The 20,561-nt window shown below is 44.3% G+C and overlaps 3 protein-coding genes across 3 annotated transcripts in view; 2 read left to right on the top strand and 1 right to left on the bottom strand.

Annotated features, from left to right (window-relative positions):
- Positions 1 to 11,526, top strand: part of LOC124614073 (cyclin-Y) — a 69,819-nt gene extending 58,293 nt beyond the window's left edge. The window contains exons 6-7 of the mRNA XM_047142910.1: positions 9,672 to 9,824; positions 9,942 to 11,526. Of these exons, the coding sequence (XP_046998866.1) occupies positions 9,672 to 9,824; positions 9,942 to 10,230 (442 nt within the window). The 3' untranslated portion in view covers positions 10,231 to 11,526. The remainder of the gene's footprint in view (positions 1 to 9,671; positions 9,825 to 9,941) is intronic.
- A 5,145-nt stretch (positions 11,527 to 16,671) lies between these two features.
- Positions 16,672 to 19,206, top strand: LOC124613536 (basic proline-rich protein-like). The gene has a single exon (XM_047142247.1). It carries the CDS (start codon positions 16,672 to 16,674, stop codon positions 19,204 to 19,206), a length of 2,535 nt encoding a protein of 844 aa, XP_046998203.1.
- Positions 19,207 to 19,271: 65 nt separating this feature from the next.
- Positions 19,272 to 19,649, bottom strand: LOC124613535 (circumsporozoite protein-like). Its single transcript, XM_047142246.1, has one exon. The coding sequence runs from the start codon at positions 19,647 to 19,649 to the stop codon at positions 19,272 to 19,274; it is 378 nt and encodes a 125-aa protein (XP_046998202.1).
- Positions 19,650 to 20,561: the final 912 nt, after the last annotated feature.

Below are 20,561 nucleotides of genomic sequence, written 5' to 3'. Positions count from 1 at the left end.
TTGTGGTAAATACATAATGTCTTGTCTTTATGGTAAACAGATTGTCATTTGTTCATGTTCTAAAATACTAAATTATGAGAATGACCTCTCTTGAAAATACACGTAAATTCCATCACCGGATAATTTTTTCTATCAGTTGTATGTGATGCGCAATGTCACATGTCTCACTACATTTATGAGTTGTATAGGACACTGTCACAGTAAGAAAAACGTGGAAATGCAAGTCATGGCAAAGTGTCTCACAGTGTAGGTATATTGTTTCTTCTAAGATATGCCTAGATGGATCTGTGGCATGCACTTATTCTGTGCATTGAACTCCCCATAACAGTATAAAAGGAAACAATGTATATAGAGACAAAAAGTGATGCCATTTTTGTGAACAACACACTGAGCAAGTTGAAAATAAATGTAATGGGTCTAACAAGGAGAGGTCGTCAGTGATGGGATTGACTTTTTAGATAAACAATCTATATGGTGATGTTGGGTTAAGGTTTCAAGTATCACACTCTGTAACCATTCATCCTGTTGAGGCCTCGTTTTTGAGTAATAGACAGAAAAAATTTTGGGGTTTCGCATTATGCGCTACAGCTTTCAAAATGAATGTTATAAAGACTAGTTACGTAGCATAATTGACAAAGTACAGTCCTTACATGCAAAAAGTTGTGGATTTGAATCTTATCATGTGCTGTGAAATGTTATATATTTTCAAATCATTATCAAAATCACTTTTGTCAAAAATTTTATTCAATTAATTGTTTAAGTGTAATGTTTTTATTTCTGTTCCTTTGACATATCATTTTAATAACCATATTAACTTTTTCAGTTGCTCTCATTTTTTCTTGTTGTCGTTCTTTTTCCACGTGGAATCTGTGTGTGTCTGAATTTAATTATTTGTATTCACCTACCATAATATTTAGACATTTGAGAATATCTGTCTGTTGCTTAAAGAGCAATAGATGAAATAATCTATTTATGTTGACTGTGCAGTGGTGTTAAAATGTAGTTTTTGTTACAAGATGTACATTTTTTGAACAGTAATGGTCAGACAAACATTTAAAACAAACAATGGAAAATCCAGGATGGAATAATGACAATATTATGAAAAGGTTAGATTGTTACTCACATATAGAGGAGATGCTGAGTTGCAGACATGCACAACAAAAAGATTGCTATACATTTGAGGTTTCAGCCAAAATGCCTCCTTGTAAAGTAGAAAGTGCACACAATTCATGCAAGCACAGATCACACAGCCATGACCTCTGTCTCTGATCACAGAGGCCAAAAGCTGAAATGTATAATAGTCTTCTTGTTGTGCCTGTCTAAGACTCAACAACTCCTCTGTATGGTGAGTACCAATCTCTCATTTAAACGTTTAAAGCATCAATTCTTATTGCACTATGGACAGAATAATGCAGATGAAGATTTAATAAATGCAATAACAAGATGAAAATATAGCATTAAATCACCTGAACAAAGATTACAAATGCAAAAAGATTGATACAAAGAAAAGTGAGAGCACCCGAAATGTTAATATGATGATTAAAATGACATGATAGTGGTATAGGAATGAGGAAACTCCACTTAAGACAATTAGTAACTGAATAAAAGTATGATCAAAGTCATTTTGATAAAGATTTAAAAATAAAAAATAAATATTCAAAGCACCTGATGAGATTCAAACCCACAACCTTCTGCATGTGAAGACTGTTCCTTAACTGTTACGCTACACAACCAGTCAACATTCCTTTTTTAAAGATGCAGAGCATCATGTGAAATTCCAAAATTTTTCATTGATTGCTTGCAAACAAGAGCCCACCTAAATCACTGTATAGGTGGCTTCAAAAAGTTGATCCTGCCACTTGAGGCCTCTCTTTGAAAGGAGATACTAACATATCTTGTCAGTGTTTAGTCAATTTATATACAGGAAGACAGAAAACTGCAACCTGAAATTCTGTATATAAATTTATGGATTATACATCTTTTTGCATAAATCTGTGTATTCACTGAGGACATTGTCTGTGTGTTTGGTCATGCTAGGGTATACCTCTATTTCTTCAAAGATAATCAATACTCTAACTTTCTCTGCCCTGTGGGAATGGTCATGTTCTTAGTGAAATCATTAACAGAATGCTTGTGCTCTCTTACGTAAGCACTAAATGCTGATGGGTTGGACTCACTAAAATCAACATGATCTCTAAACCTTGTTTTTAAGTTACTGCTGGTTTGTCCAACATGAGCCTTACCACCGTCATCAACACTATTTTGAAGATTCAAAACTTGATATATTTTGCAGGTAATTTTTCAGAGAAAATGATTCTGATTAGTATATTGCTTTGTATAAGACGAAGGTGAAGAATTGGAGATAACTATTTTATCTTTAATGGCCACATACGGTAACAAAAGACAGGCTGGATCTGCGAAACTGCCTATCAGCACTATGGCAAAATGTAATTTTAGGTTATGTTGAAAACAAGTGCTTTGAACTCTGTGATTACTTGACTAGTTGTCATTTGAAGCCAGTTCTTGAGACTTTGCTAGAAGACTTTCTTGTGATAGTTTACGCCTATCTCCAAGAGTCTGCAGTTCAGTTTCTTCAGCATCTCTGTGACACTGTCCCATGGGTCAAACAAACCTGACCATTCATGCTGCCCTTTTCTGTATATGTGCAGTATCCCCTGCTAATCATATTTTGCACATGTCCCACAAAATTTAGCAGTATTTTAGAAAGGCCACATTAGTGATTTGTAAGCCATCTCCTTTGTAGACTGTGTGTTACTGCTGGTTTGTCCAACATGAGCCTTACCACCGTCACTGCATGTCATTTAGCATACTATAGATGTTAAATGTCTGGTGCACATTGAATATATTTTGGATGGAAAGTTAATTATGCAGTCAGATGTATCGGGATTTCAGAATACATTGAACAGGTGGGCATCCCATCCCTATGTCCTCAGATCCAAAAAATTAATACTGCCATTGTCCTCTGTGGTGAAGGAAATATTGCTATGTAGCATATCAGACAGTTGAAATTAAACAGTGGGAACTCCAGGGCAGAATATCAAGAATGTAAGAAAAAGATAGATTGCATGACATATCCCTACAAAGCGTTACACCCAGGTATTTGTATGAGTTGGCCAATTCCAGCTATGACTCATGGTTCAAAAGACAACACACAAATTATGACAGGCAAAGATTAGTAGAGATTCATGTGTCTGTGTAAAGATCTATGCGCGAAGTGTACAATAGCTATCACTGTCATACCTTGGGTAAAGAGATGGCGAAGAATCTGAAAAAAGTTCTGGTCCTATGTAAAATTGCTAAGTATGTCTAAGGCTTCTAGTCACTCACTTGTTGACCAGTCTGGTTTGGAAGTAAAGAATAGCAAAAGGTAGGCTGAAGCTTTGAATTCCCTGTTTAAGAAATCATTCATGCAGGAGAATCGTACAAACTTACCATCATTTGACCGTTGCACAGAGTCCCATATTGACAACAAGTAATAGAGTGTCCCTAGCATAGAGAAACAACTAAAAGAGTTGAAAACAAATAAGTCACCAGGTCCGGATGGAATCCCAATTCGGTTTTACCATGAGTATGATACATCATTGGCCCCTTACTTAGTTTGCATTTATCGCAAATCTGTCAACCATTGCAAAGTGCCAATCAAGTGGAAAAAAGTGCAGGTGACTCCTGTATTTAAAGAAGAGTAAAAGAAACGACCCCCAAAATTACAGACCCATATGCTTAACATTGGTTTGCTGCAGAACTCTAGACCATACTGTTGAGTTCAAATATAATAAATTTCCTAAAAACTGAAAAGTTGATGTCCATGAATCAGCATGGCTTTAGCAAGCATTGCTCATATGAAACCCAGCTCGCTCTATTCTTACAGGATATACTGCGAACTATGGATGAAGTGCAACAGGCTGATTCCATATTTCCAGATTTCCAAAAACCATTCAACACAGTGCCAAACTGCAGACTGTTAACGAAGGTACACGTGTATAACAGGTTCCCAGATATGTGACTGGCTCGAACTTCTTAAGTAACAGAACATAGTGTGTTGTCCTCGACGGTGAGTATTCGTCGGAGACAGGGGTAACATCAGGAGAGCCGCAGGGAAGTGTGATAGGACTGTTACTATTTTTCAGATATAGATAAATGATCTGGCAGGCAGAATGGGCAGCAATCTGCAGTTGTTAACTGATGGTGCTGGTGTTTACAGCAAGGTGTTGAAGATAAATAACTGTAGGTTGATACAAGGTGATATAGACAAGATTTCTAGTTGGTGTGATGAATGGCATATGGAAAAAGGTAAGTTACTGCGGATGATTGGGAAAAGCAAACCTGTAATGTCTGGATATGGCATTAGTAGTGTCCTGCTTGACACAGTCACATTGTTTGCATATCTAGGCATAATGGTGTGAAGCGATATGAAATGGAATGAGCATCTGAGGATAGTGGTAGGGAAGGCGAATGGTTAACTTTGGTTTGTTGAGGGAATTTGAGGAAGGTGTGGTTCATCTGTAAAGGAGACTGCATATAGGATGCTGTGCAACCTATTCTTGAGTATGCTCAAGTGCTTGGGATCTGCACCAGGTCAGATAGAAAGAACACATCAAGCAATTCATAGGTGAGCTGCTAGATTTGTTACCAGTAGGGCCGATCAGCATGCAAAGTGTTACGGATATGCTTCGGAGCTCATGTGGGAATCTCTGGAGGTAAGAATACATTCATTTTGAAGAACACTACTGAGAAGTTTAGAGACCTGGCATTTGAAGCTGGCTATAGAACGATCCAGTTGCTGCTGCCAACATACACTCACATAGTGACAACATAGAAAAGATATGAGAAATTAAAGATCCTATGGAGGCTTATAGACAGTTGTTTCATCCTTGCTCTCCCTATCTAAGAGTGGAGCAGGAAACGAAACAGCTAGTTGTGGTATAGGGTACCCTCAACCATGCACCTTATGGTGGCTTGCAGAATATGTATGTAGATGTAGAGTGATATATTCTAGTCATAAGATACTATATTTTTTTGTTTGTGAAGTGAATGGTTGTATAGTTATCCAAATTTAAAGCAAGGTGCCAATCTTTGCACCACTTCGAAATCTTAAGAAGGTATGACCGAATATTTATGCAGCTTCTTTCAGGTAATACTTCATTATAGATAACTGCATCATGTGCGAAATGTCTTGGGGTTACTATTAATATTGTCTGCAAGATCATTAATATACTATGTTAGCAGCAAGGGTCCCAATATATTTTCTTGGAGTGAACCTGAAGTTAGTTTTACTTCTGTTGATGACACACTATCCTAGGTAACGTCCCATGTCCTCCCTACCAACAGACCTCAGTTGAAGTCATAAATTTCAGTAGATGCATAACATGACCATATTTTCAATAATAAACCTAGGTGTGGTACTGAGTCAAATGCTTTTTGGAAATCAAGAAATAGTGCATCTACCCAATCAACTTGATTCATGGACTTCAGGTAGTCGTGAGAAAAGTGAGTTGGGTTTCTCAAGATTGGTGTTTGCGGCCAGTTCACGTGAAAGAGGTCATTCTGTTATTTGCAGTGGTACAAGAAATGAATTTGGGCAGTAATCCAGTATTTTCCTTTGTAAAAGAACATTTGAAAACTGAGTTCAGGATTCCTGCTTTTGCTGTGCTACCCTCAGCTTCAATTTCTGTTAAATAAATGTATGTTTGGACACTAACTTTGGTACCAATAACAGCCTTCACATATGACTAGAATTTCTTTGAGATGTGTGAGAGATATTTCTACAAATAGTCTGCTACAGTAGTTATGAAGGTTTCACAAATTGTTCTCATGACAGCCAAGCACATTCCATGAGCTTCTCTTTATCTTCAGCTTCTCCTTATCTTCAGCCCCTATGCTTTGTTTTATGAATGTTACGCAGCACTCTCTGTTTAATTTAAACATTGTAGTAGATATATATCTAGTGTATGGTCAACTATGCTCCTAAACCTGATCACGTTTCTTTTACGTGCAGATCTTCAGAGCTAAATGTTTAAAGTTCCTTATTGAGGTTCGATACTTCTGTCTCTTTATTAGTTTTCTGAACATGTAAATCCTGCTATTGTTTTTTTTTTCCACATGTAGTGTGGTAATCATTGTTGCTACAAGTACTTCATGGTCACTGACACTAGTTTCAATGTGAACATCCTAAAAGAGGTCAAATCTGCTTGTTGCTATTAGATGTGGTATATTTCTATCAGGAGTGAGCTCCTGAACAATCTGTTGTAGGTACTTCTCAGAAAAGGCCTTTAGCAGTGTTTTGCAAGATATATTGTCACACTCACCACTAGTGAAACTGTAATTTCCCCAGTTGATTGCTGGATGATTAAAGTCTCCTCCAATGACAACAGTGAGATTTGGGGAACTTATGCATCAGTGAACTTAGGGTTTGCTCTAAAATGTTCAGTTGAATCTGGACGTGAGTCTGGTGATTGATAGAAGGATCTGAATAAAAGTTTATGCCTACCCTTGATCCTGAGTCTTGCCCAGATGATCCTTGCATGCAGCTTCAATTTCCAACTTGGTGGATTTGAGTTTCATGTCCACTGAAACTGATATACCACCTCCATTTACCATTAGCCTATCTTTTTAATATACACATGAATCCCCCCCACCCCCTCCACCCCCCACCACCAAATCTCACTGTTATCAATTTCAGGTTTTAACCAGCTTTCTGTACCTAACATTATGTGAGCTCCAGTGCTTTGCAGGAAATCTGTAATTTCATTGTGGATGCTTTGGCAGTCAATTGCTTGTAGGGAGCATTTCTTTGGCTCTTATACTAACACTTCTGTTCCCGTACAGATATCATTATGTATGTAGAGTAGCCTAATTTGTATTAAAAAACTACTTGTGTGCAACTCACAGTCAGGTAACTTGGGTGCAGCTTGTGATTTACAGTGCAGACCTGACCCAATTGGGGGATCCTACAATTCCCAACACTATGGTGCAAGTCCAGGAAATTGAAGTCTCGCATGTCACAGAACCATCAAAATCTCATGTTCAATCCTTCCATGCAACTCAGAACCAGGGGAGGTGATCAGTTTTGGGGACAATACTGGAAATTGGGAAATTTGTTGAAAACTATGTGACCAAGGCCTCTTCTCATCCTTCTCTACCAGTTGCCAGAATGATCCAAGTAGGCATGAGGCCTCCAGCACATGGTTTGCTTCCCATCACTTTCTGCAATTTCCATAAGCATTACAATTATTTGCCATATGACAATTAATAGACAATTAATAGACCCCACTGTTTTTGCATTTGCTTCCTCTTGAAACAGGGCACAGTAGGTTTCACACCAGGTGAAGTGAGTTTCACTTACTGAAGTTTGGTTTCAGAGTAAGACAGTATGTCGAACTTTTTGCTTAGGGGAATAGTATGACACTCACACTTTTCACTGGTCGCTGTTTCCCCTGTTGGGCACACAGCCGCACCACTGACAAGCCCCTAGAAGTCGTGCACAAGTAGTTCGGATCTGTGGAGGAGTCAGGATCCACAGAAGAGGATAGTATTTGAGGTGCCTTGATATTTCCCAACTCTCAGGAGCACTCCTGACACACCCATCTGCAGCAGCTTCAGATTGTTTGACAGTAGTCATAGCAGTTTCCAGCTGCTTTCGTATGTCAACTAACTCGTCCCTTGTTTGAGAATTGCAATCACAGTGTGGCTGGTGCTATGTTTTACACAAAAGTAAACAAATAGCTGTAGTGTAAACATGTTGATTCTAGAGCTATTAATCTAAAAGTAAATTTAATTCCCTGTAAGAATTTCAAGTAGTTAATAAACAAAATGAGATTTCTATTAAAGCAACAGAAAAATGTAGAATAAAAGTTAGTAATTTTCTTAAACATTTTTGATGTTGTAGGTGCCAACAATCTTGAAAGTAGCCTTCAGTTTTGATTAATACAGGCAGTATATACACCTGTTGAAAACATAGGGTGACAATTTTTGAACTATATGAAAAAACATATGAATTTGTTACAAACTATGGCGTGCACTCACTCATTCAACATGTAAATGTCACTACAGGTAATTGAATTTAGATTATGACACGTTCGATATGCCTGCCATCATTGGTGATGAGGTGACGCAGATGAATAGCGAAATATTGCATCACCCACTGAAGTGTCAGAGCGTAGATGCTGTCAATGACTCCTGAATTGCTGTTTTCTGCTCAGCAATGGTTTTGGGGTTTTTGCTGTACTCCTTGTCTTTAATATAGCCCCACAAAAAGGAGTCACTATTCAGATCTGAAGAATATGGCAGCCAATCGAGGCCCATGCCAGTGTCCTCTGGGTACCCCAGAGCCAGAATGCAGTCCCCAAAGTGCTCCTCCAGGATATCAAACATACTCCTGCTTCGATGGAGTTGAGTTTTGTCTTGCATGAACCACATCTTGTCAAAATTAGGTTCACTTTGGATGGTGGGATGAAATCATCTTTCACACTTTCATCCACAGTTTGGTAGTCACTGTGCCATCAAGGAATATCGGACCAATTATTGCATGACTGGATGTTGCACACCACACAGTCATCCATTAGGGGTGAAGAGACTTCTTAATCATGAAATGCAGATTCTCTGTCACTCAAATGCGCCAATTTCACTTATTGACGAACCTGTCCAAATGACAGTGGACTTCGTCGTTAAACCAAACCATACATGAGCATACTAATTCCCATCCTGCCCCCCTCCCCCTGGCCACCCGTGCAGTTGGAACATCCTAACAAAAACTGTGCAGATTTTATTTCATATAGTTCAATAATTGTTACCCCGTATGTGCTACAATAATTAAATACAAATGCTGTTTGCTATGAAATATGTTGTGCACAATAGTTATAACTTCCAAAAATTCTTAAAAATGTATGTTTATTCGTGTTGATATACACTGAAATTTGGGGTGATTGACTCTTTGGATGAGGATGGTACTACTCACATTATATAAACCACAAAAGAAATTTTTTTACATCACTCATCATACTAAAGTTGACAGTATATCACAACAGACAGAAGTAGTATTTGATACATTCGACACGAAAAGCACATTTAAATTATACATCAAGTTTTTGGACCTTAGTTTTTGAGGTGATGTTTTATTTTATTCATACACAAAGGAAATACCAGAAGTTGGCTTATACATATAAATATAAGTTAGTAAACATGTGAATTGCACAGATTTTGTCCTTAGCTTGTTTCATAACACATTTTACATTAGTGCCAAAGATGAACATTGTAGCGTCAGTACATTACACAAAACTGACATAAAATGTGGAGTGCAAGAATGGACATCTTCCACTTGTGGTAGCTAACAATACATAATGAACAAAAATTAAGAACAGGACACACACACACACACACACACACACACACACACACACACACACACAACCCCGCGCGCTATCGCGCGTGCACGTGCGGCACGATCAATCCCAGAGCCAAAGGAAAAACATTATATGTCTAGGATTTAAGCTGAATACATATGTTGACAGAATTAGTATGAAATAAAAGTAAATTGTAACTGCCTATAAAATTCACTTGTGCAGCTACCTCTATAAACACCTTCTTATATATCTTACATATCTTAACATCATTCAAGAAATGCTTTCTTACATTTAGCGTTACCTTTGTATTAGACTGCTGACGTATGCTGAGGTCGATATAACCCCTGCCAATTGGAAAAGAATCGTTCTTGGAGCAATCTTATTAGCATCAAAAGTATGGGATGATCAGGCTGTGTGGAATGTTGATTACTGTCAAATACTGAAGGACATCACTGTAGAAGACATGTGAGTAGCAAGCAGTTTAACTCATAGTTACTTAATTAGCAGATATTCTACTAGTTTCACTTTTTTTTCATGTAATGCTTGTGTATAGCTATATAACTGAAAAATAACTGATTTCAGGAATGAACTTGAGCGACAGTTTCTGGAAATGTTACAATTCAACATTAATGTTCCCTCCAGTGTTTATGCAAAGTATTACTTCGATCTCCGAACTCTAGCAGAGGCAAACGATCTTTCATTTCCTGCTGAGCCACTCAGCAAAGAAAGAGCTCAAAAGCTAGAGGCTATGTCACGTGTCTGTGAGGACAAAATAACGGCAGAGGCATTACGTAATGGACACAAAAAATGGTCAAGTATGGATAATGTGAGTACTGGAGGACCTAGACGCAGTGTAGCAATTCTTTCGTAACACAGTGAGTTTTGTCTGTTGAGTTGCACACTGCTTGAAGTTTGATCACCATGTGTTAATGAAATGAGACCACTGAAAAAAAGGACTGATGTATACGTCCAGTCTTATTTTTCTTGCCGATGACTTTCATCATGAGATGTATTATGAAACTGTCAGACAAGCAGTGTATGAAACACCTACATTTTAAACACTTTGTACTGGTGGTGATGCAACGAAGTTATGTATGAATGACTGAAAATTTTTAATAAGTTTTATTTGTCAATTGTATGTATACAAATTACCAAAGGATGTTTCTGCAATACATGTGCTGTGTTGCTGTTAAGAGGAGGATAAAATTTCACATTATATTTCTTTTTTATGTAAAGATTGTTTCTTCCAAATCCTGTCTTTTTTTCCAGAAATTATTGGGAAGTATCCAACATAGTTTTTATCTTTTGTATTGCCTTGTACAGTAAACAAAGTAATTTAAAGGTTTGAAATTTTAATATGACTGTGTAGTCATGCAGTGATGTAATGGCTGTAACTTCCTAACAGTAATATGTTGTCAGTTGTAGGCAGCTGAAATTGTATTGAAAGTCAGTACATATATGTAGCACAACATCAGCCATCTTTTCTGTGATTAAATTTTGTTATTTTAAATACCAAAATATTTTACTGGTAATTGTTAGCAAAAATTTTATGCGTCTTTGCTTATTAAGAAATTTATTGTATTTGCTATATTTTTGATTGCTGTAACTTTCAAAAAATATGTAATTATTTAATTTTCCCTAGGGAAGGCATTTATAGTGTTTCCACAAATACTTGTATATTTTTGTAGAACTTATATGAAGATTTTTTTTAATGTGTTGACAAGTCTGTTTCATTCCTTTGCTCTTATATATATATAAAAAATAATGCACCAGGGCGATAATTTTGTTTGCCCATTACAATATTATTTTGTTAAAGTGATGTGTCACTTCTTCCACTATTCCTTCAGAAATATGTCTTGAAAATTTCATAGTGCAGAATATATAAAAAGAAATAGCACCTTTTTCTATGAAGTTCAGTTCATAAAATGTAAATCATCAAATCTAATTATTTGACATGATTTGTCAAGAATTTAAGTTCATTGTTTCTTTGATTCTCTTGAGTTTACAGAACAGCAGTTTGGACCTCAGAAATGGATACAGATTGCTATTCTCCTAAGAGAATTATTTGCTTTAAAGTAATTGTTGTGTATGTGACCTGTGCCAGACTTTTGTAATGAAATGCCTTTACAGAAATTTCATATTGAAATATATTTTTAAATTGCTTGAAGTTTAGTTGTAGTTCATTCTGTGTGCCAGTTATTCATTGTGAAAAAGTGATGTTACTTTTTTGCTTCAATAGACACACTTCTCACAAGCAGTGAGAAGTGCGCTCTGGGGGCAAAGTAATGATTTTGCTCCAGAATTACTTTAGTTGCTCAAGAGTTTCTATCACTAGTGTATTGTTATTGATGGTGCACTGAGAGATTTTTTTTCTCAGTATTCAAGCCTTCCAAAAAAAAGGTCAGTGTTTCCTGACATAGAACAAAAACGAACAGCATTTAAAAGATGAAGATTTAGAAATGCTTCTTCATAAGCTGCCAGCAGAGGTTGGTGGCTAACAAAGTTGAAAGCCTAAGAAACAACTGCACAAAATGGAATTGTGCCAATAACTTCATGTACAAAGCTTTATAAATCAGTGGTTAGTGGTCTCCTTTGGCCTTAATAGTTTGTATGAGCAGCTCTGCTGATTTTGTTGGAAATGTGTGCAAATCACCTTATACTATCAGTGCATAAAGGAACACATGTAGGTACTTACCAATAGCAAACATTTTGTCGAATCGTAATTAAATACATATTTCTGTTTCCAACAGTGATGTAGATGTCAGTGTTTTGGCATTTCTGTTCATGTTACATTTGCAGATAGTAAAATAACAAGGGATACCTTGCAAATTAAAAGCATGTAAATACATTGTATTCATGATGATACCTTAGAGACAGTGGAAATAGAAAAAGATTTTGTTGCTTTCATATAAGAAAAGAAAAAGTAGAAAGATAGCTAGCTGCCCTTGCACATTATCCAATACGTGTATAATGCATTACATGAATGAATGTCAAAGCAAGCTATTTTGTATAACTATCAGGTGATCACAAAGTCAGTATAAATTTGAAAACTTTATAAACCATGTAATAATGTAGATAGAGAGGTAAAAATTGACACACATGCTTGGAATGACATGGGGTTTTATTAGAGCAAAAAAAAAGAAAAGGTGTTGCTAGACGTGTGAAAGATATCTTGTGCGCGTCGTTTGGTGGTGATCGTGTGCTCAGCTGCCACTTTCGTCATGCTTGGCCTCCCAGGTCCCCAGACCTCAGTCCGTGCGATTATTGGCTTTGGGGTTACCTGAAGTCGCAAGTGTATCGTGATCGACCGACATCTCTAGGGATGCTGAAAGACAACATCCGATGCCAATGGCTCACCATAACTCCGGACATGTTGTACAGTGCTGTTCACAACATTATTCCTCAACTACAGCTATTTTTGAGGAATGATGGTGGACATATTGAGCATTTCCTGTAAAGAACATTATCTTTGCTTTGTCTTACTTTATGCTAATTATTGCTATTCTGATCAGATGAAGCACCATGCGTCAGACATTTTTTTAACTTTTGTATTTTTTTGATTCTAACAAAATCCCATGCCATTCCAAGCGTGTGTGTCAATTTGTACCCCTCTATCTGTGACATTATTCCGTGATTTATTCAGTTTTCAAATTTATACTGACTTTTTGATCACCCGGTATTTTGAAGTTGTGCACCTCAGTAATTTTGAGATTGTATGTTGCTTGCAGCTCATAATGAGATTGGCAGAGGACCAACAATAAAACAACATTGTAGTACATTATCACACATTATCTGTGTCTTCCAGTGAACAGACAAGCTAAAGACAGAGACTGTAATAGATAGCAATAGTGATATTTGTGGAGGCTCTTGTGGTAGTGTTAAAAATTCTTAAAAAAGAAAGTAATTCCATTTCATTTTTTGAAACTGAAAGTAAATGTTTCTGCACTTGGTATTGTGACAGCTACGCCAGCTCTTCTGAAACATGGAACAGAGAAAGGTGGGGGGGTTACACCCGAAACAATGCCTACACATTATGGTAAGAGTCTGAAAGAATAAACACAACAACCCACATAAAATATGCCATTTGAGGTGCAATGAAAAGCATAACAAAAATGATTAAATGTTACACAGCTGGAGGTGTAGTTTTTTATGGATGCTAAGATTTTGTTGGCTGATAGTGGCAAACAAGATGTTCACTATATCGTCTTCCAGTACTGCAATCTCAAGGAAGACACTAACAAGCCTAAACATTAAGTTAAGGGCAGTAGGTATTTTGTTTGGTTTAACAACAGCATTTGACTGTGTGGACCATGAAGTATTTTTGCACAAGTTGGAACATTACAGGATTGTGGAGAAAGCTTACCAAAGCTCACTTCATATCTGGAAAGTAGAAAGCAGATGTTGCCCTTCAGTCTCAAAATCTCATTAAGATTGAGATCATGTGAAGTGTGGGTTGCCATATGTTTATGTTCTGAGGTTATTGCGCTTCTTGGTGTATATCGATGAACTGTGACTGAACATAACAGGTTGACTCAAAAAATTTTCCCTTTGCAGGTGCACAAGTGTTGAGAAAGTCACAAAAGGGAAAGTAAATGATCGAGCTAATAGGGTAGTTGATTATATCACGTGGGGCTTTCAGAAGCCAAATTAAAGCTTAACTGCAACAAAACACAGTGGATATAATTTGTCATGGAACTATTCTAAGAGTGAAATTTTACTATCTCGATGTGGTCAAACAATCTGTGAAACTGACCATTTTAAATTCTTAGTTCTGCTGAGGTAGATGAAAAACTTTCTTGGAAGTATCACATTCAGTATCTTGTGCAGAATTTGAATGCTCTTATCTTCTTCTTCGTAAGAATAATCTCTGTTGACTGTCACACTGAAACATTAAGGCTTGTTTATTTATTTTCACCATTAACTCCTGTGGTACATATTTTGGGGTAGCTCTGTGCACACACTGAGAATATTATTTGACTTACTTTCCATGCTGAGAAAAAATTTAAATTTAAATGAGAATTGTCCAAAATAAACTGACAAACATAAAGACCTATTCACTACGCTGATATAGACTGTGCATTCTGGACAGTGCACAAATGAAAGGAAGAAACATTTAGTAGTAATTCATTATTGTGGTACACTCTTTTTTTCTGCAACAGTGTCTGCTGATGTCACTCTTAAACTATGTGGTTGCCTTTTATAAACAGCTAACTCGATCTTGGTATGAAAATTACATAATATTTTATATCTGGCATGAGGCTGAAGGCGCTAAAAGGTGGAAATCAGAATGGCAATATATATTTTCAGATACACTGACTGATCTCTGTCTCTACCTACGGATGTGGTGGACAGACAGAAACTACAGCATTCAGGAAAATAAAAATTTTATATTACTGATTATAAATTACATCACCTGCACATATGTTGACTATGGCGTGACAAACAGAAAAATAAGATACAATTACCAGTGTTTGTACAAATAGTTCCATTGCTAACTAATAATTCTAGTCATGAAGTACAATATTTTCTTTTAATATTTATTTTCTAAGAAAAATAATGAAATGTTTTTGTTGTAATATTCCACTACTGTGTAGTACACAGCTAACCGATTGTTACTACCAGCATCCTGCCTCCAAATTCCATGTTTGTTAATCCAAGGTTTGGAATGACAATTTCTTCCCTTCATCAACTGTGCAATGTATGTTTCTGTTTCTTATATGTCAAGTTGATTGATGAAATAACTGCTCACAAGTCGCAGAAGCTAAAAATTGAACTACAGTTTAATGTTGTGTATTTTTCAATTACTCGGGTACAGCAAGAGGTAAATAGACATTCCCTCGCTCTTATACAGCAGTATTATTGTTCTTGGGTTTCTATTTTGAATTAGATAAAACTTTAAAAATGTATGAAACTCCCGGAACTCTTTCTACAATGTTGTTCACTACTTGTTAGTGATACTTCAACCTTTATTCCTGCATGCAATGACAGGAAAAGGTGTCAATATATAAAAGCTGACTGCCACTGTGTACAACTATCTACAGAATATAAAGCTTTGTGGCCTGACGGAGTTAGTTTAAACAAACGGAAATGAAAATCAACCATGGCTGTAAATACTAATGACCGGTGAAACATCCAGTGAACATTCATTCTTAGGCTTATACTTTTGCATTTCTAAAAACTAATGTTGGAAAGTAATGGGACACTACGGCTGTTATATTTTCTGAGAACATGGTGCTGTACTGTATGGCTTAAGGGTGATGTCACCCTCCTGGGTAAAATAATTACCTATTTGGATATCCCAGCACGGAATACATAGCAGAATTTTATCATCAGAAGAAACAGAACTGGTATTCTTTTGGTCAGTGTGTGGCTTTGAGGTGGGTAAGAGAATTGAAAAAGAGAAATTAATAACTATAATGGAAATGCCTGGGTGGAATAATAAATAAGATAAGAGAAAGATAATTGCTCAGATATACTGGACCAATGCGTAGCACATAGAAACACTAACAGAAAACAATATTTACACTAGTTTTCAAGCTTTTGAACTATTTCTAGCAAACGTGTTTACACACACACACACACACACACACACACACACACACACACAAGAGAGGCACACCCATACTCATGTCATTGCAGTGAGACTGATTACTGAGTACTGAGAGCAGTTGCTTGGATGGATGGAAATGGGGAGGAGAGAGGGAAGGATGCTCAAGGCAAGAGGGTGTAGTCGAACGGGATAGTGTGACCTAGGTCTTTCATCAGATGACTCGGCAACTGCACAACAAGGACGAGGAATTCAGGAGGGGAAGCACATAGGGGATGGAGAAAGGGACATAGTAGGCCAGGAAAGGAGGGGAAGGTGCAAATGAGGAGGGAGAGGCATGGAAAATGTGGGGGAGATAGTCTGTATGGAGGGTAGGGAGGTGGAGGCCTAGTGGGGAGGAAGCGGGGGGGGGGGGGGGGGGGGGGAGCAGGGGGGGGGGGGTGAGTGTTGGGAGAAAGCAGAGCACGATTTGCAGCAGATACTTCACTATGTGAGTTTCTTGGATACTCACTTCTAGCACTAGTTTCTCTGAACTATGCACGTGGGAATACTCTCTCCATCATTACCTGGACTCCTGTAATTCATGTGACCTAAACCTTTGCTAACCTGTCGCCTTCTGGCCTCACGTTATATTTTCTCTTCTGTTCTTTACACACCACTCTTTCCATTCCAGTAGGTTGTGCACTCTCTTCTCCTTACATTCTCCCCCTCTCCTGTCCAATCCCCCACCCACTCAGGTTTCCCTCCCCCTCACCCTCACCAGCCATGCAGGCTTCCCTCCTCCCAACCACCACCACCCACGCAGGCTTCCCTTCCCCTCACCCCCACCACCACCACCACCAAGGCTTTCAACGCCCTCACCCCCACCACAACGGAGGCTTCCCACAACCTCACCCCCACCACAACGGAGGCTTCCCACGACCTCACCCCCACCACAACGGAGGCTTCCCACGACCTCACCCCCACCACAACGGAGGCTTCCCACGACCTCACCCCCACCACAACAGAGGCTTCCCACGCCCTCACCCCCACCACCCACAGAGGCTTCCCACGCCCTCACCCCCACCACCCACAGAGGCTTCCCACGCCCTCACCCCCACCACCCACAGAGGCTTCCCACGCCCTCACCCCCACCACCCACAGAGGCTTCCCACGCCCTCACCCCCACCACCCACAGAGGCTTCCCACGCCCTCACCCCCACCACCCACAGAGGCTTCCCACGCCCTCACCCCCACCACCCACAGAGGCTTCCCACGCCCTCACCCCCACCACCCACAGAGGCTTCCCACGCCCTCACCCCCCACCACCCACAGAGGCTTCCCACGCCCTCACCCCCACCACCCACGGAGGCTTCCCACGCCCTCACCCCCACCACCCACGGAGGCTTCCCACGCCCTCACCCCCACCACCCACAGAGGCTTCCCACGCCCTCACCCCCACCACCCACAGAGGCTTCCCACGCCCTCACCCCCACCACCCACAGAGGCTTCCCACACCCTCACCCCCACCACCCACGGAGGCTACCCTCCCCCACAACCGCACCACCCACGGAGGCTACCCTCGCCCTCAACCGCACCACCCACGGAGGCTACCCTCGCCCTCAACCGCACCACCCACGGAGGCTACCCTCGCCCTCAACCGCACCACCCACGGAGGCTACCCTCGCCCTCAACCGCACCACCCACGGAGGCTTCCCGCCCCCTCGCCCGCACCACCCACGGAGGCTTCCCGCCCCCTCGCCCGCACCACCCACGGAGGCTTCCCGCCCCCTCGCCCGCACCACCCACGGAGGCTTCCCGCCCCCTCGCCCGCACCACCCACGGAGGCTTCCCGCCCCCTCGCCCGCACCACCCACGGAGGCTTCCCGCCCCCTCGCCCGCACCACCCACGGAGGCTTCCCGCCCCCTCGCCCGCACCACCCACGGAGGCTTCCCGCCCCCCTCGCCCGCACCACCCACGGAGGCTTCCCGCCCCCCTCGCCCGCACCACCCACGGAGGCTTCCCGCCCCCTCGCCCGCACCACCCACGGAGGCTTCCCGCCCCCTCGCCCGCACCACCCACGGAGGCTTCCCGCCCCCTCGCCCGCACCACCCACGGAGGCTTCCCGCCCCCTCGCCCGCACCACCCACGGAGGCTTCCCGCCCCCTCGCCCGCACCACCCACGGAGGCTTCCCGCCCCCTCGCCCGCACCACCCACGGAGGCTTCCCGCCCCCTCGCCCGCACCACCCACGGAGGCTTCCCGCCCCCTCGCCCGCACCACCCACGGAGGCTTCCCGCCCCCTCGCCCGCACCACCCACGGAGGCTTCCCGCCCCCTCGCCCGCACCACCCACGGAGGCTTCCCGCCCCCTCGCCCGCACCACCCACGGAGGCTTCCCGCCCCCTTGCCCGCACCACCCACGGAGGCTTCCCGCCCCCTCGCCCGCACCACCCACGGAGGCTTCCCGCCCCCTCGCCCGCACCACCCACGGAGGCTTCCCGCCCCCTGCCCGCACCACCCACGGAGGCTTCCCGCCCCCTCGCCCGCACCACCCACGGAGGCTTCCCGCCCCCTCGCCCGCACCACCCACGGAGGCTTCCCGCCCCCTCGCCCGCACCACCCACGGAGGCTTCCCGCCCCCTCGCCCGCACCACCCACGGAGGCTTCCCTCACTCGCGCCCCCAGCACCCACGGAGGCTTCCCTCACTCGCGCCCCCAGCACCCACGGAGGCTTCCCACACTCGCGCCCCCAGCACCCACGGAGGCTTCCCACACTCGCGCCCCCAGCACCCACGGAGGCTTCCCACACTCGCGCCACCAGCACCCACGGAGGCTTCCCACACTCGCGCCACCAGCACCCACGGAGGCTTCCCACACTCGCGCCACCAGCACCCACGGAGGCTTCCCACACTCGCGCCACCAGCACCCACGGAGGCTTCCCTCACTCGCGCCCCCAGCACCCACGGAGGCTTCCCTCACTCGCGCCCCCAGCACCCACGGAGGCTTCCCTCCGTCTCGCCCCCAGCACCCACGGAGGCTTCCCTCACTCGCGCCGCCAGCACCCACGGAGGCTTCCCTCACTCGCGCCCCCAGCACCCACGGAGGCTTCCCTCACTGGCGCCCCCAGCACCCACGGAGGCTTCCCTCACTGGCGCCCCCAGCACCCACGGAGGCTTCCCTCACTGGCGCCCCCAGCACCCACGGAGGCTTCCCTCACTCGCGCCCCCAGCACCCACGGAGGCTTCCCTCACTCGCGCCCCCAGCACCCACGGAGGCTTCCCTCACTCGCGCCCCCCAGCACCCACGGAGGCTTCCCTGACTCGCGCCCCCAGCACCCACGGAGGCTTCCCTGACTCGCGCCCCCAGCACCCACGGAGGCTTCCCTCACTCGCGCCCCCACTGCCCACGGAGGCTTCCCTCACTCGCGCCCCCACTGCCCTCGGAGGCTTCCCTCCCTCTCGCCCCCACTGCCCACGGAGGCTTCCCTCCGTCTCGCCCCCAGCACCCACGGAGGCTTTTCTCCGTCTCGCCCCCAGCACCCACGGAGGCTTCCCTCCGTCTCGCCCCCAGCACCCACGGAGGCTTCCCTCCCTCTCGCCCCCAGCACCCATGGACGCTTCCCTCCCCCTCGCCCCCACCACCCACGGACACTTCCCTCCCCCTCGCCCCCACCACCCACGGACACTTCCCACCCCCCACCGCCTCACCCTCACCACCTATGGAGGCTTCACTCCCCCTCCCCCTCAACCCCACCACCCACATAAATTTCCTTCCCCCTCACCCCCCATCACCTATTTTCCAACCCTCACACTCTTCCCCCTTCTCTCAGCACCTCCTCCCTCACTACCCACCTCTCACCCCCCTTCCCCCTTCTCTCAGCACCTCCTCCCTCACTACCCACCTCTCACCCCCTTCTCCCCCATTAGCCCCTTCCCCCCGCCTCCTTCCCCCCCCGCCTCCTTCCACCCCGCCTCCTTCCACCCCGCCTCCTTCTCCCCCCGCCTCCTGCCCCCTTCCCCCCGCCCCCTTCCCCCTGCCTCCTGTCGCCCCCCCGCCTCCTGCCCCCTGCCCCCCCCCCGCGTTTTGCCCCCCTGCCTTTTGCCCCCCGCCTTTTGCCCCCCGCCTTTTGCCCCCCGCCTTTTGCCCCCCGCCTTTTGCCCCCCGCCTTTTGCCCCCCCGCCTTTTGCCCCCCCGCCTTTTGCCCCCCCGCCTCTTGCCCCCCCCCGCCTTTTGCCCCCCCCCCCCCCCGCCTTTTGCCCCCCCGCCTCTTGCCCCCCCGCCTCTTGCCCCCCCCGCCTCCTTACCCCCCCGCCTCCTTACCCCCCCGCCTCCTTACCCCCCCGCCACCTTCTCCTTCCCCCCCGCCCCCTTCCCCCCGCCCCCTTCCCCCCGCCCCCTTCCCCCCGCCCCCTTCCCCCCGCCCCCTTCCCCCCGCCCCCTTCCCCCCGCCCCCTTCCCCCCGCCCCCTTCCCCCCGCCCCCTTCCCCCCGCCCCCTTCCCCCCGCCCACTTCCCCCCGCCCCCTTCCCCCCGCCCCCTTCCCCCCGCCCCCTTCCCCCCGCCCCCTTCCCCCCGCCCCCTTCCCCCCGCCCCCTTCCCCCCGCCCCCTTCCCCCCGCCCCCTTCCTCCCGCCCTCTTCCCCCCGCCCTCTTCCCCCTGCCTCCTGCCGCCCCCC

The sequence above is a fragment of the Schistocerca americana genome, chromosome 4 (genome assembly GCF_021461395.2).
Source record: "Schistocerca americana isolate TAMUIC-IGC-003095 chromosome 4, iqSchAmer2.1, whole genome shotgun sequence".
NCBI lineage: Eukaryota > Metazoa > Arthropoda > Insecta > Orthoptera > Acrididae > Schistocerca > Schistocerca americana.
The sequence above is the reverse complement of the archived record's forward strand: the minus strand, read 5'-3'. Positions and strand labels throughout refer to the sequence as shown.

Coding starts and splice junctions, on each gene's coding strand:
- LOC124613536 (XM_047142247.1), top strand. CDS start 16,672: ATGCAGGCTTCCCTCCTCCCAACCACCACCACCCACGCAGGCTTCCCT.
- LOC124613535 (XM_047142246.1), bottom strand. CDS start 19,649: ATGTGGGTGGTGGGGTTGAGGGGGAGGGGGAGTGAAGCCTCCATAGGT.